The 15,579-nt window shown below is 47.6% G+C and overlaps 1 protein-coding gene across 3 annotated transcripts in view; it reads right to left on the bottom strand.

Moving 5' to 3' along the window:
• Positions 1–15,579, bottom strand: part of VIT (vitrin) — a 100,995-nt gene that overhangs the window by 33,132 nt on the left and 52,284 nt on the right. For all 3 annotated transcript variants that reach the window (XM_036121500.2, XM_078056182.1, XM_078056183.1), the window contains exons 6-8: positions 14,307–14,384; positions 8,375–8,566; positions 3,290–3,346 (exon numbers count right to left, since the gene is read on the bottom strand). In XM_036121500.2, the coding sequence (XP_035977393.1) occupies positions 3,290–3,346; positions 8,375–8,566; positions 14,307–14,384 (327 nt within the window). The remainder of the gene's footprint in view (positions 1–3,289; positions 3,347–8,374; positions 8,567–14,306; positions 14,385–15,579) is intronic.

Here is a 15,579-nt window from a genome sequence, read left to right as displayed (position 1 = left end):
GTGTTCCCTCTCTTGCTGTGTCTCTGTCTGTTAAATAAATAAATAAAATCTTTAAAAAAAATTTTTGTGGATGACAGAAAAGTTGGAAGGACAGTTAATACACTAAATGACAGAATTAAGATTCAGGAAGATTACAAGAGATGAAACTAAAGGAGAATTTCATAGCGATAGGTGTGATATTCTAAGTTGGGTTCAAAAAACTCAATGGCACAAAGATGGGATTGGTGTGACCCACTTCTCTAGAAGAGCAAGAGAAAATGTCCTGGTGGCTTGAGTTATTGCCAGTTCAGGAGGAGATGAACGGATGGGCTGACAGGACTTCTGCCAAATGCAACTTGGGATGTTTTCATGGAGGCGGGATATTTAGGCTGGGAGAGGTAGTTCCCGGGCACACAACCCTCGTGGGATCGCATTCTGCTCTGGGTGCCCTGCTCTGCGTCACTCACAGACTGTAGTGTAGCTAATGGGTGTACCGCCGGCCACAGAAGGACCTGTGGGAGGAACTGGAGAAATTTATCCTAGAAAAGATGGGACCTAAACGTGGACATGAAAGCTCCTTTCATATATTTGAAAGGCTCTCAAATTCATGCTCTTAAAAATGACTGAAGATCCCAAAGGGCTGTTGTTTGTGGGGGTCATATCTATTGTTTTTATCATATTAAAAATTGATGTGTTCTCTCATCTGAAACAGAATATTAACTATTTCCCATTTAATGATAGAGCTATTCTGTTTTAACATACTTTTTATGAGAAACAGCTGTTTTTTTAAAAAAACAATTCGGTGAGAAGAGTGACAACTTTCTTCAATGTCTGGCATAACAGAAGACAGACCGAATCTGATATCTGTTCCTCAGTCTGTGTGATATGTTGTTTTGGTTCAAGTACACAAAGAAAATCTGGCCTCACAAAGTTGTGTGGTAGGAGAAGGGAGAACCTTACAGAATCCCTGGAAGCAAGGTCCTCAGAAAACACTTTGAGAAGCTCCAGTTCAAACAAATTAGGATCTGTGGGCCTGAGTTCTAGAAAGTTCTGTCTAACAGTGATGGGGCTGGGAAACCCCTGACCGCTCACTCAAAGTTCTCTGACACTGGCGGAAGCCTCTATCTGGCGTGCCCCAAGGGATTTATTTGTTTGGTTTCAAATGAGACCAGAGGTACTTTATGCAATTCTTCCCAATCCCATATTTTCAAGATTTTCTAGGCAAAAAATTGGGTGACTTGCCTGATAGGCATGATTGTCTCTGAAGGGAGAGCCGGCAGAAGGGCATCTAAGTGTTCTGACCTGCCTTTACTCACGGTGTGTGAGTGGCTTCCGTCCACCTGCAGGAGCCCCAAGGAGGCTGCAGGACTAGTGAGGTCTGGGCGCCCGCGGGCTAGGAGGTGCTCCCAAGGCCAGGGCTCTCCGGGAGTGGGTGGGAGGCTCAGAGCAAAGTGTCGGGGATGATGATGGAGGGAGAGGAGCAGCAGAAATGGGTAGGATTTGAGGGTTCATAGGGAGCTGGGAGCATCTGTGAGGCTCAAGGAGATAGAGCATATGGGAGCGTGAAGGAGAAGAGAAGGCTCAGAGCTAGAGGACCAGAGGCAGTAAAGTTCGAGACAGGGAGTGGGATCAAACACCGCAAGTAACCTTGGGTTGTTGGCAGTGACAAAGAGGAGCTGGAGAGCAGGTAATGTGCCTTGTTGCACCCACCCCCTTAAGCACATCTGATTTGCGGTGGTGTATCTGGGTATTTGAGCTCAGTCTCCGAGGTGGGTCCTGGGCTGTGCAGGGTGGGGGCACAGCCACCCAGCTGGGGACCTCTCAAACCAACCCAGCCCGGGAACACTATTGGGTGTCCCGACTGCCAGAGATTTTCTCTCTGACACACTGAGAACAGACAAAGCAAAGAGACATTTTCTGGAGGTGAAAACACCCTGGCCTGCCCCCAAGCTCTGGTGACGTGGAGATGAGCTGCCGAGGCTAGCCGCGAGTGTGGAGGGAGAAAGGTGTTTGCCAGTGCGGTGGAGCCGGGGCGGTAAGCAGCCGGCAGCTTCCCCGGGTTGACCTGTGCTCTGGCAGGTTTCTGGAAAGCAGCTCGGGGAGAATCCTGACTTTGGATACCTGAGGGGATGACACAGCACCAGCTGATTCACATGCAACCTGCAAGCTGCTCTCTTCCCTTTATTTGCCCCTGGTTCCGCTTTTCCTCGGAGGTCGGTCAAGCTGTCTGTGGTTGGCTCTCCTTTTGGGGGTTGTGGAGGAGGCAAAGATCCTAGCCATGGGGACAGGAGGAGGGAGTGCCCTATGCTTGGCTGCCTGAAGAGTCCCACGGGCCTGCTGAAGGCTAGGATGGCCTTGGAGTACTTGCTTTGCCCAGCGATCTGATTCTTAAAACCCTTTGTCCAGGACAACAGCGTGTCCTTTGGCAAAGGTACAATTGTGCAGCTCCTATCTGGGGGCGAGTCCTGTCTGGGGGCTCCCGTGGAGCCCCTGCTCTGATCCGGTATCAAAGCCAAACAGAACCTACAGTCTCCAGGAATCTTTTAACCTGCAGAGGACAGACTGGTATCCCCCAGCAAGAGTAAGGCCTGAACTCTTTTCCTTGGGAGGTCCAGACCTGCCCCCCCCGCCCCCCAGCAGTGCCTTGGGGCTGCAAAAGGTATCAGCTTGTGGCCCAAGCCCTGAGCAGAGTGTGTAGAAACCATCCAGCCTTGCTGGATTTTTCCTTTCTAATCTCTGCAGGCCTCACGGGCATTGCAGAGAAGAGAACTTGCCTCATCCCTCTGCAATGCCCGTGTTTCGGCCAAGCCTTTTAGGGATGCGCACAGAAGTGAAGAAAGGAGAGTCGGGAGTGTCATAATTCATAGAATTCCTGGAGGCGAGAGAATGCGTTTCTATTCCCCATATCAGAGAAGCACCCAACCGAAGTCGGCCCTGCCCTTTCCTAGACAATGCTAAAAAATGTTCTCCTTCTTTTACCCTAGTTCCTCAAGCACATACCCCAGAGAGTATCCCTTTTCAGCTTTATAAGAGCCTTGTTACTGAATCCTTAGGAATTTCGATCACAACCTCCACAAAATTGCCTGGAGGGAATGACAACTGGTGAAAACCTTGCTTATTTAATGGCTCCCTTGTTTTCCTTTCAAGTTTCCTTACAAGTGGGGCCCTTGAGCAGTATCTTCTGTTGGAATCACTGGTTTAAGGCTCTCTGTCCAAATCTAAATCAAATGGCAAGGATCTGGGAAGACAAACGCCACAGAAACACGCTCGACTTCCACCAGGAGCTGGAAAGGTGAGTTCAGGTCCTTACCTGGACTGGCGCGGCCGCTGTTCTGGCTGCTTGCGGGAGAGCTGGGGGACCAGCGATCTGTAATAACATTGCACTGGTCAGAGCATGAATTTTAATCTGTTCTCATTCTTTCCATGATCCGACCTAGCAAGACATTACCAACCAAGGTCAGAACTAAGGTAAAGCTTTGTCCTTGGGTGGTCTGAATCTGCCCCAAGGAGGCCCTGAAATGGAAAAAGAAGGGGGGTGGTGGTGGGGATTTAACTCAAAATACTGACTGAAAATTCCAGGTAATAATAACCCCTGTATTTCACAATTGTCAAAGTAAGTATCTTTTGCTAAAGGGCCGTATTTTTTTACACTTCATTATTCTTACAATAATTCTCCTCAACTGTGCCACTCCTGAGGAGGCTAAAGTAATCCTTCAGTAGCAATGTCACTTAACATTTCACAATTTGCTCAAATGGCGTTAACATGGTATTGATGCAAATATCATCTTTTTTTTTTTTTTTTTTTTTTTTTAAGATTTTATTTATTTATTTGAGAGAGAGAGAATGAGAGACAGCATGAGAGGGAGGAGGGTCAGAGGGAGAAGCAGACTCCCTGCCGAGCAGGGAGCCCGATGCGGGACTCGATCCCGGGACTCCAGGACCATGACCTGAGCCGAAGGCAGTCGCTTAACCAACTGAGCCACCCAGGCGCCCGATGCAAATATCATCTTAAAGGCACACAATGGGTTATCCTCAATTACTTCGTGAGAAAATCAAATACACTTCAGCATTCATTATTTATCGGGCAATTTCTCTGAAGCAAGGCTTTAAAAGGGACGCAAAGTCCGTTTTGGGGGAAAGGGAACCATGTGAAAATGAGCTGAGGGAAAGAACCAAATTTCACAGAGGGGAAGAGACAGAAGGTCATGGAACAGTATCAGTTCCTCAGAAAGCCGAATCTATCCACAGTCAACGTTTCACTCCCTTTGACTTTGTTCCAATTATTTGAATACGGACTCAAAGTAGCTTTGTTTTCTCTCCAATGGTAAAGAGAACACGTGCTCCCTGTAAAAATACGTACCATGTATGGTAAGAACTCACCTGCAATCCTTCTATCCTGCAGCTGCTGGTACGCACCCATGGCGTCAAGTACTGTTGCCCTCTCTCTAGGCACACGTTCTCACGTGCAGCACACAAGTACCAAAGCGAGATCAGCACCCGTGCCCTTTTGTCGCCTCCTGCTTTGACCGAACAGTCTGTCACGGGCCAACCTCATGTCAGTAAGGGCACATATTCACCAAAATGTTAATAGCTGTGTGGTAATCGCTCTAACCATTCTGATGGTGGACAACTGAACCGCTGATCTTTATTTTTCTATGAGGAACAACACCTGTGTCCAGGCTCCTTCTCACCCTCAGATGATAATTACCTTAGGATATACTCGCGTAAGTGCGAATTCTGGGTCGCTCACAGTTCTTCCACTGTGCCTTGCCTGGTCATGACCTTCCCCCATTTTTCTATGGGAAGGTTCCTCTTTTTCTTGCTATTTGTAAGATTGGATTTTAAGAAAACAAGATAAACCTTCAGAGAGGAGATAAGTGTTGGCGAGAAGGGAAATCGCCTGTGGGGGGCGGGAAGGGCAGTTGGAGATGCTGGTCTCCCTCGGCCTCCCTGGAAAGGTGAATGCCCACAGCCATCCGCATGCCTTGCCACTAGGTGGCGCTCTGCTCCCCTCCTTGGTCTGCCCCTTCTTTGTGGACAGACGTGATCAGTTAGGTCTCCTGAGGCAACTGTGGCACTTCTTGGAAGGAACCTGACTAGGAAAATAATGCCCAGCAAAGCAACCCCACCCTTGGAAGCCTGTGGTAGGTTTAGCTGACCCTGCAGCAGGCCTTTTCCAGAACTCTTTCTTCAGCGTATCTGTGGATCTGGTTCTACAGGCGGCCCCCTCTGGCCCTGGGCTGCGGCCCTGCAGCTGCCCAGCTCCCATCGGTGCCTGTGTAGTCCTTGGCATCTCCCATGACGAACAGAACAGCCTCGCTCTTGTCCCTCCGAGAGGTCTCTATCGCTCTGGCTCTTGGCTCCCCTACCCCCAGCCTTGACTTGTTCCGCGCTATCTTGTTAGGTTTACCCATTCATGGGTCAGTTAAGGGGTGTCCAGCCCCATCTTCCTTGTTCTTCCACCTATATCAGCTCCTCTCCCTGGGCCGGGAGAGCCCCTCTCTTTTCCGGCTACGAAGTTTCCACTTTCCACTAGACTCCCTCCAAGTTCTTACGTTCTGTGTGAGCGGCAGCTCTTTATCTCGTTGTAGAGCAAAGAGGACTCACAGACCCCAAATGCAGATTGTTCCTGTTCTGGCTACACACTTCTAGGTGTCTAGAGCTGAAGCGACCTGTTGCAGGGATCTCGGTACAATGTGTTCCTACGTGTGGCCCAAGATCCCAGAACAGTGCCTGACACATCGTAGGCAGTCAATAAATATTTGTTGATTGAATAAATAAATTAGCTTTTACTTGGCCACCCCATCCACAACCAACTTCTAGAATCTTTTGACTCTAGTCACATATAAAAAGAGAGGGGAAAGCCCTTAATAAATGTAGTAACAACAACTCACTTGTCTATCAGCAGTAGAAGAGTTACTCTGTTAGAGTTGGCAGAACATTCTCAATTCATTTGAAGAAGAAAAGGGATTATCTGTGCACTAAATATTATTTAATTTAGTTGGGCTAAAATATCACAGCAAGTATCTATGGCCATACATTAATATAGGCATTCATGAAAGTAGATGGGCGATTACCTGGGGCTGGGGAGGGAGGGATTAGTTCATGGGCACAGGGTTTCTTTTTCTTGTTCTAGAATCGGTCACGGTGATGGTTGCACAACTTGGTGATTACTAAGAACCACTGAATTGTACACTTTAAATGGGTGAATTGTATGATACGTGAAAAGTATCTCAACCAACTGTTATTAACAAAAAGACATAGGCCTTCAAACACCCATTTTCACTTCTCTTCGTTCCTACAGAAAATCCTTTGAGTTGGCAATATCATTTTTTCCTCGCCCTCTGTCCCCTCCTCCCTGCCCAGTTTGGCCCCTTTCTTGGCAGCCACGGTGGGTGCGGGCCGGAGCCCTCACTCTGACTGTTTGCCTGGCAGTCTGTGGGGCGGCCTGGGCGCGGGGGCTGGACGAGGTTGAAGAGGGAGGCCGATGGGCTGGGAGGCTGCCGGCCAATGGCCCTGTGCCCCGGCCAGGAATAATGAGACTGTGCCAGGGTGGGAACCACAACCTGAGGTGGTTGAGGTTTCTACAAGCACAGGCCCAACGTGTCCCAGGATTTCCAGGCTCCCAGTGTAGCCAAATAAATATGCCACATGTTTAATTATATGTGTTATATAAAAATCGACCTCCTCCAAGGAGGCCCCAGGAGCAAACAACTTACTCAAGTCCTCCGAAGTCTTTGAAAGAATTAAGGGCTCTAAAAGTCAAGAGCCTGAAGTTCAGAAAGAGGAAAACTCTTCGCTGTGGGGCTCCCTCATCCAGCGTCCGTCCTTTCTTTCCTTCCTTCCTTCCTTCCTTCCTTCCTTCCTTCCTTCCTTCCTTCCTTCCTTCCTTCCTTCCTTCCTTCCTTCCTTCCTATTTCTCTCGCTGGCAGGCACCCTGAGCCTGTGCTCTGAACACCGGCCGGGGTTACACGGGAACAGGATGGGGGGCGTGTCCTATGTATTCCAGACAGTATTTTTATGGTATTTTTATTTGGGGACTTTATATCATAGTTTCTTCCATGGGTCATTCATTGAACGGCCTGATAATACTCCTAGATTCGCAGAGTCATTAGGAACATTGAATAAAGGGGTGCGCGGTGTGCGCGGCCCGGGGAAGCCTGGACCGACCTGCGTTCCACTGTTGTTGTTACTCATCGCAGCGGGAGTTGGTGGTGCCCAACGGCCTGCTTCTGCGACGGCCTCATCCGTGCCTGGGGCGCTCGTGGATGGCAGGGGCGCCTGCTGCAGGCCAGTCTCAGGAGACCCCGGCTGCTGGGGGTTCCGCTTCTCAGCTGTGTGAGCTGGGCGGGCTTGCTCACAGCCCTGCTGCCCGGGGTCCTCATCAGGACGAGGGATTAGTCACAGTAGAAGTCGTCCATCCACTGCGATCTACTGCAGACGGCTGGTATGAGGATGTCCTAGGCGAGTGTTTGTAAGGTGCTTCGAAGAGTGTCTAGCGCCTAGCAAGTGGTGATATTATCAGAGAAAAGGATGAATACATGGCTGGGCTCTGATACGTATGGGAGGGGGGAGGGCCACGCTGTGTGGCAGAAATGTCTGGAAGCTGGAGGTCACATTGAAGATAAGACCCCGGCACTTCCTCCTGGAAGGAAAAAATGGCCCCAGGTGGGAAATATTTAGAAAGGCCTGCTGAGACAGAAGTGTCACTCCTGTTGCGGAATTTTCCAGGCTCTTGCCAGAATATATTTACAAGTGAGAGGGGTGCTTATTAGCCTTGGGCGGCTGGCATGTAAGCCTGTGTAGAAACTAGAGATGGGGTTCTCAGATGAGCTCTTAAGGTCCTGTTTGATGTACTAGAGATTAATTTCATAAAATGGACTTTGGTAAAAGCTAAAACATGACTTAAGAGATGGATGCATAAAAAGCAATCAGAAAAGGAAAAAAAAGTAGCTCTCTGGTTTTCCCTATAGGAGTTTTGTTTTGTTTTGTTTGCTTCTAATATTTGGAGACTTCCGGGAATATACAATGTGTCACTTAAAACCCAACAGTATTTCCACTGAAACCACTATTCCTTCAGCTGAGCTCTAGGAGAAATGAGGATTTTGCAATAGGAAGCTTTTGTGTAATATTCTACCTTCCACAGTCCCGCTCTTGAATCTGTCTTCAGCCCCTTCTACATGGTTTGCTTAGCTCATAGCTTGGTCCTGAATTAGCATTAGGCTCAGGTCTACCCCTTGAGTCTGGAAGGACACAACCGCATACTCCTGGCCCAGGTCTTAGCACGAGCCCTCACCCAGCTCAAAAGGTGGGAGATGGGCACTCCACACAAGCATTCAGAAAGCCCAGTCTCCTACTTTGCTAGCACATGACAACACACAGTCTAGCTACTGACCCAGCTCCCAGCTCCTGTGGCCCACAGGCTGTGGTCTGAGGCTGCTGGTGGTAGAACCTGTGGATGGGGATGGCTTTGGCAGGCTGGTGTGGGTGGCTTCGGTGGCCGGGGCTCCCGTTACCTGCATCAGGGTGACTGGCTGTGTGGTTGTTCCTGGGACTGGTGGCTTCTGATAGGCTTTTGTTGCCTCACCTGTAAAAGAGACGAAATGATACTGGGGCCTACAAAATCGTTGGTAGGCTCTTGAGTACAGAAACAAAATAAATGTTTATTGAACGCTAGGTTTGAGCAAAGATCTGTGCTAGCTGCTGTAGAGGATAAAATCCACCTGTCTGAAAGGAATGTACAACCTGGATGGAGCAATGAGCCACTAAACAAACCAAACACTAAATAACAATAAAATATTTAAACAATTTAAAAAAATATTTAAATACTACAGCAACATAGAGAGGGTAGAACTCAATTAACAGTGAAATTAATTTGCCAGATGCCAGAAGCAATGGTTCATGAACTTTCTTTTTCTTTCTGTCTTTCATCCTCCTTCCTTCCCTCCTTCCTCCCTCTCTCTTTCTTTCCTTTTGTGTCAGTTAGCATTGACCTAGGGATGGACGAACCCTTGGGGCTTTCTCTATGATTGACTCTTAGAGAATGCATTCTAGATGTTCTAGCTTAGATTGGTTCATGGCTGGTCAACTAACTCCTCTGGGTCCCAGTTTTCTCATCTGTAAAATGGGGTGACAGAAATAATTAGATGGTAAGGATCATCTAGATTCTACTTCTAAATTGGGCTCTTCATTCATGTGTAATTATTTAGATTGTTTCCACGATTTTAAACAAGTCTCAATTTATTAGTATTCTGGGTGCCCTGACAGTTTCTCTGAAGGTTCAGGGCAAGGGGACAAATGGCTACCCAGTGGGCATTGGCTGTTGAATTGACAGCCATGGGTCTGTGCCAGAAGGAGACACAAAATGGCCCCCAAACTGAACAGCGCCCCAGTCCTGGGAGGGAACAACAGCCACCAGTTACATGGGTCTCCTGAGCCCCATGGCAGGTACGCCAGGTACGGAAGCTGCCTCTTCCATTGTCTGGCACCTGCTGGCATTCCTTGGTGTGCGGCCACCCCCCCTCCAGGCTTCACGGCCGACATCCTCAGGTATCTCTCTGCTCCATCTTCATATGACCTTCTCCTCCATGTGTATCAGATCTCCCTCTGTCCCCCCGCCCCAGACGATTCAGGATAACCTCCCCATCTAAAGAGCCTTAACTTAATCCCATCCGCAAAGCCCCCCTCCCTCTCCCTGTTGGTGTTTTGCCAGATACGGAAGAATCACAGATTCCAGGGACTAGGACAGGGGTATCTTTGGTGGGGGGACATTTTTCAGCTTACCCACCGCATCCTAGCTCTAGCTTTTGACTCTGCTTAGGGCTGATGCATCTCTGGTCCACAAAAAAGCAGCCAAGAGGACTGCATGTGAGATGAGAAGGCGCTGCACGCTTCTGTGAACCACCCAACTTCCCCTTTGACACCATACAGCACGCGGGGAAAATGGTGTCGGCCCCATGGCCGCGGACCAGCCATGCGGACAGACGTGTGGCGGGGCATGTAGACCCACTACCCAGCACTGGCATCTGGGCGTGTGTCACCCTGCCGCCGCCACCTTCTGCAGGGATCACAGCAGTGACTCAGGACAGCAGGCTGGCCGACGGTGCCCCGGGCATGGGTGGGAGTTTGGCCCTTCAGTCTGCTCTCGCGGGGCCATCGGGGCAGGAGACAGATCTCTCATTCACCCTGTTGTTGCTAACAGTGGGTCACCTTTAAACCTGCCCATAGACTGTGCCAGACAAATTGCTAAAGAGCTGGCAGTGGCCTTGGGGGTTCAGCCAGTCTTCACACCATCCTTGGGCAAGACCGAACCTGTGTGATTTATGACATTTCCGTGACTTCAAAGGCAGTGAGCGTTCATAACAAGTCCTAGGGAAGTTTCTAATTTCTCCAGAATAGTCCTCTGTCTCACCCTCCGGTAAATGCCATGAAGCATTAGTGCCTCGGCAGGGGGATGCAGGCCCAGGTTGGACCTACTTCATAAAGGCAAAAGCCATTTGACAGAACGACTTGTATATTTTATGAAATAGGATGAAATTATTAATTTGGAAAGCAATATATAAAACCTACAGTACACTTTACTTGCAAATTATTAATTAAACCATAATTAAATTAAAAAATAAAACTTCTAGCAATAATGAACATTTTTGCCACCTTACACTTATTAGATATTGAAATTATGAATTATTTTTTTATCACACCATTGCATAATTCTGAGGTTTCTAAATACCCCAGTCTTCCTTTACTAATACTGATTGCTGGAGAACAGATTAAATATCCTGATGACAGCCATTTGTGTTACTTGCTTAAAACAGATACTTTCAAGCATGTCATCAATTCAACCAACAGGTCCATCTCTGGTTTTCCATGGTCTCCCACGGGCTGTTGTTTCTGCTTGCTCTCCTGCACGGAATAGAACTGTCTTTAAGATGAAGAGAGAAAAAGCTCTACCCCAATTGCTCCCGATTCCTTACTGAACATAATGCTGGATGTGACCCAAAATGAATTCTTCATAGTACCTGGTTCCTTTTGAGCAAATTAAAATGAAACCAGTTGGGGTGCCTGGGTGGCTCAGTTGTTGGGTGTCTGCCTTCGGCTCAGGTCATGATCCCAGGATCCTGGGATCGAGCCCCGCATCAGGCTCCCTGCTCGGCGGGAAGCCCGCTTCTCCCTCTCTCACTCCCCCTGTTTGTGTTCCCTCTCTCACTGTGTCTCTCTCTGTCAAATAAATAAATAAAATCTTTAAAAAAAAAATGAAACCAGTAAAATAGTTTCTCCATATAATCTCAGATACATGGAAGTTTCATGGAAATCTTTTCAAAGATTTTCATGGGAAAACATATAAAAAACTTCCTTTAGGCTGTTAACATATCACTCTTTGGACGAGGTCATGAACAGTTTTTTTTTGTTTTTTTTTTTAAGATTTTATTTATTTGAGGGGCGCCTGGGTGGCTCAGTCGTTAAGCGTCTGCCTTCGGCTCAGGTCATGATCCCAGGATCCTGGGATCGAGCCCCGCATCAGGCTCCCTGCTCGGCGGGAAGCCTGCTTCTCCCTCTCCCACTCCCCCTGCTTGTGTTCCCTCTCTCAGTCAAATAAATAAAATCTTTAAAAAAAAAAAAAGATTTTATTTATTTGAGAGAAAGAGAGTGAGAGAGAGCATGAGCAGAGGGAGAGGCAGAGGGAGAAGCAGAATCCCCACCGACTAGGGAGCCCAATGTGGGGCTCGATCCCAGGACCCCGGCATCATGACCTGAGCTGAAGGCAGACACTTAACAGACTGAGCCCCCCAGGCGCCCCGAGGTCATGAACAGTTGTAGACAACTACCTTCTCAGCAGCAGTAGGAGGTCCTCAGAGCTCCCTACACTTGATTCATCATTAGATCATAGTGTTAAAATGCAGACCCCAGGGTCCTAACCACATAGATTCTGATTCACTGGATCTGGGATGGGCATTGGAAATCTGATTTGAGGACCGCCAGGCAATGTTAGACTGGACTTCTGACTTCAGCTCTCACCAGCTTGGCCACTAAAGTTCTTTGAGCCTGGCTTCCTTTGCTGAAAAATGGGGATGGTTGGACCTACCTGGCAGGGCTGTTGTCGTAATTAGAGATCACGTCTGCTTGCCACGTGGTAGGTATTCGAGCAATGGCAGTAGCTGACGTTTGTCATCATGTTATGTCACACGTCTCCTTGCCCCAGTGGAAAACAGTGCTTTCAGTAGGTGTCAAATGTGAGGCGCCATGAAAAAGACACTGAAGCCAGTTTAACAGCAATGCCTGGAGGTCGGAGTGATGGGGAGGACTTGGCTCTTCCCGCCACTCACTCACTACAGGCCTCAGGATTACACACGGGGGCAGGAAATCTACTATTCATTGAGCATCGACTATGTGCCAGACAACTGTGACGGCCTCTCTTACATAAGCATTCACATTTGATGTTAAACACAATCCTGGAAGCCAATCCAAGAATTCCCATGTATTCCAAGAGGTCAAGGAATGTACATAAGGTAGCAGAGCCAGGATTTGGACCCACATTTGTTTGATTCCAAATTCTGTATGTTTTTCCTCAAAAGGGGAACAAAGTGGAAGGCAAGTCACAAATAGCCTCAAGATTCCTGAACGTGGTTCCCATCAGAGGGTGGCCCAAGACCACTGTAGAGTTCTGGTGGAAACTGTCTTACTCTCAAGACCGGGGCAGGGGGTGGTCTTGGTGGGGATAGACAGCGAGGGCAGGAGGTTCTTAGGAAATCAAACATATCATCATAAACTTCAGCTTGATTTGCCTCTAGAGGGAGGGGCTGGGCCGATGACCAAAGGGAACCAGGAGGGGGGTTCTCCTGCCACTCTTGCTCGGCAGCCTCTAATAAAGATTTACTGTCCTTTTTCTTTTACTGTAACGCCAGCAACGTGCCTTCTTGGGTTCGATGAGCTTCTACAAACCAACACTTACCTGTTTGTATTTAGCTCAGAGTAGCCTGAGACTCTAGCCAAGTAACAGCTGCCTGCATGATGGTTGTTAACTGCCTGGGGAAACAGCATCTAAGTCTTAGGAATGTCCATCCTCGGCAGGAGCTGCACCAGGCAAATCGAGATGCTTTTGATTTTTATTTTTTGAAGGTGCTTTCTACTTTTTTGAGTGAGATATTTTCCTGTGGAAGAAGGTTATTATGCTTTGAGGGGGTCATCCTAACCTGATTTACCTGTTAACTCACAGTCTTGGAGGGATTAAGAAGCATTTTATAGGGGCATGCCAAGACCGGAGGAACCAACTGCTGGCCCTCACGTCTTCATCTCATCTGCTGCCCCCACTTTCTGTAGGAATTTTATCATTTGGGTAGCCACAAAGGGGGCCACCTTTTTACGGTTCTCACTGGGATTTTTTTATTTGAACTGGTGAAAGCTTACTCTTTAATGAGACTATAATTTTAAGGAGCGGTTCCTCTAGAAGCTGGGCGAGACCCCAAGTATCCCTTTTATGTGTATGTTGGAAAGGGATGTTTATCCTTTCTCTTTGTGTGGGAAATCAAAGTGCCCCCAAAGACAACAATGCATAGCCCAGCTCCCGCTTTAACACAGAAACCTAGGAAAAGGTATTTTCCTTGTCTGCGGTCCACCTGTACTCCCTTTGTGGTTCACAGGAAGCTGGATCCACACAACCTCATAAACAGTGTATCTTTGGCTTGGGGTATTTCCATGAGTTGCTTTCTGTGAACACATACACCACACCATCCCCGTTGCTTCCCTTCATTTCCTACCTGAGCAGAGACAGCGTTTCCCGTCTCAGCGGCCAGGGGACGTTTCTAGACAGAATGTCCTGTCATCTTCTTCTTTTTTTTTTTTAAAGATTTTATTTATTTGACAGAGAGATAGAGAGAGCACAAGTAGGAGAGCGGCAGGCAGAGAGAGAGGGAGAAGCAGGCTCCCCACAGAGCAGGGAACCAGACGTGGGGCTCGATCCCAGGACCCTGGGATCATGACCTGAGCCGAAGGCAGACGCTTAACCGACTGAGCCACCCAGGCACCCCTGACCTGTCATCTTCTAAAGCAACAATACAGTACAGTCTAAGGCAGCCATCATCCTGAATGCAAATGACACAAACATAGATGTCATCTTGGAATTGCAAAAATAAAACCCAAAAACTAAAGCATCATCCTTCAGCCTAGCCATCTGATCCCCTTGATTTCTGTGCCCATGTTCTTGGCACCTGTTATAATATTGCCGGAGTCAGTGGAGCTTGACCAGTTAAGATGTTAATTTCTATACTACCTCCTAAAACACGTGTTTATAAACTTGGAAGGTTTAGATGAAATCACACGTGAACACTTGCCTGTTTTGGCAGGGGGGCTTTTCGTTGATGAATATGTAAGAGCCGATGGGTAGGTTACACCCTTTTGGGGTTTACTTTCTGCAAAAAAGAAAAAAAAATGGAAAAAAATGATTTATTTCTAGAGCTAGAAGTTTTAGATGGTTCTGTTCTGGTAAGTTGATTCCCTCCTTCCTATTTATCTCTCTGGAGTTCAATAAATCCGTCAGTCTCCCCTCCCCAGGTGAATTGTTGATTACAATAAGAAAGTCAAGAGATGTTTTGTTTTCCTATAGAGCCTGTGTTTTATTAATATTAGAAAGGAAGCAATAAAATGTCCATGACTCAGAGTTCCCATTAGTAACCCTTATTCTGCTCATGAAGATGTGACATATAAGCTAAGGTTTTCATACATGTGGTGTTGAATGTTTAATTAGGTCAGTAGATGGATGTAAAAACACTCCCCACGCTCTCCTTCTGGATGCCCCAGAGCTCTGGTCACAGGCTAGCCTTGCAGAATAGCTCTCTTTCCCTTTCACGGACCCTGTGGGATCCATTTGAATTCCATGGCACTAGAGAAACCTAAAAGTAGGTTTCAAAATAAGCATTTGTTGCCCACCTAGGGAAAGAGAGTTTAGAGGCCAGGTGACGAGAAGGAATGTTAATATGTATCAGGGAAACAAGGGAGGCATAAAAAAGAAAAACGATCAGGTGATCGGGGCTGGGTAAGGAGGTACCATGCCTGATAGGACTGAAAATTGCCTGAGAAGGCTGCAGTCTACAAAGCCTCCCTCCACCAGGAAATGATGCCTGACATTCCACCACAGGAGTTTTGCTCCACAATGAGATGGAAAGTGTCAGTTGGGATATAGAAGCCTCCCCTCACCCCCAAAGGTGGGGGATCCGTCTCACTTGGTAACTGTCGGATCAGCATCTAGAGCAGTGTCTGCAATGTAGGAGATGCTCAATAAGTATTTGTTCAGAAAAGGAATACCTTAATGCTTAGATCTCTGTTACAACTCAGAGGGGTCTCACCTGTTATCTTATATTTACATCTGATAAGGAAAGAATTTTAATGTACAATCTAAGGAAGTAGTTTTATAGGATAGGCCTGGGGAGGAGATAGTGAGGAGTGTCGTATGGAGAGCCTGAGGGGTGGGACAGAATCTAGAGCACGATTTTGCCAAAAGCCCTATTGATACAAGGGATTGCAGAGTCAGGAAGCAGACGGAATGACAGGGGCTCAGAAAGGGCCTGGCATTGGGAATAAGAACCTCTAGGTTTCTGTTCCAATTTG

The sequence above is a fragment of the Halichoerus grypus genome, chromosome 10, assembly GCF_964656455.1.
Source record: "Halichoerus grypus chromosome 10, mHalGry1.hap1.1, whole genome shotgun sequence".
Taxonomy (NCBI): Eukaryota; Metazoa; Chordata; class Mammalia; order Carnivora; family Phocidae; genus Halichoerus; species Halichoerus grypus.
The sequence above is the reverse complement of the archived record's forward strand: the minus strand, read 5'-3'. Positions and strand labels throughout refer to the sequence as shown.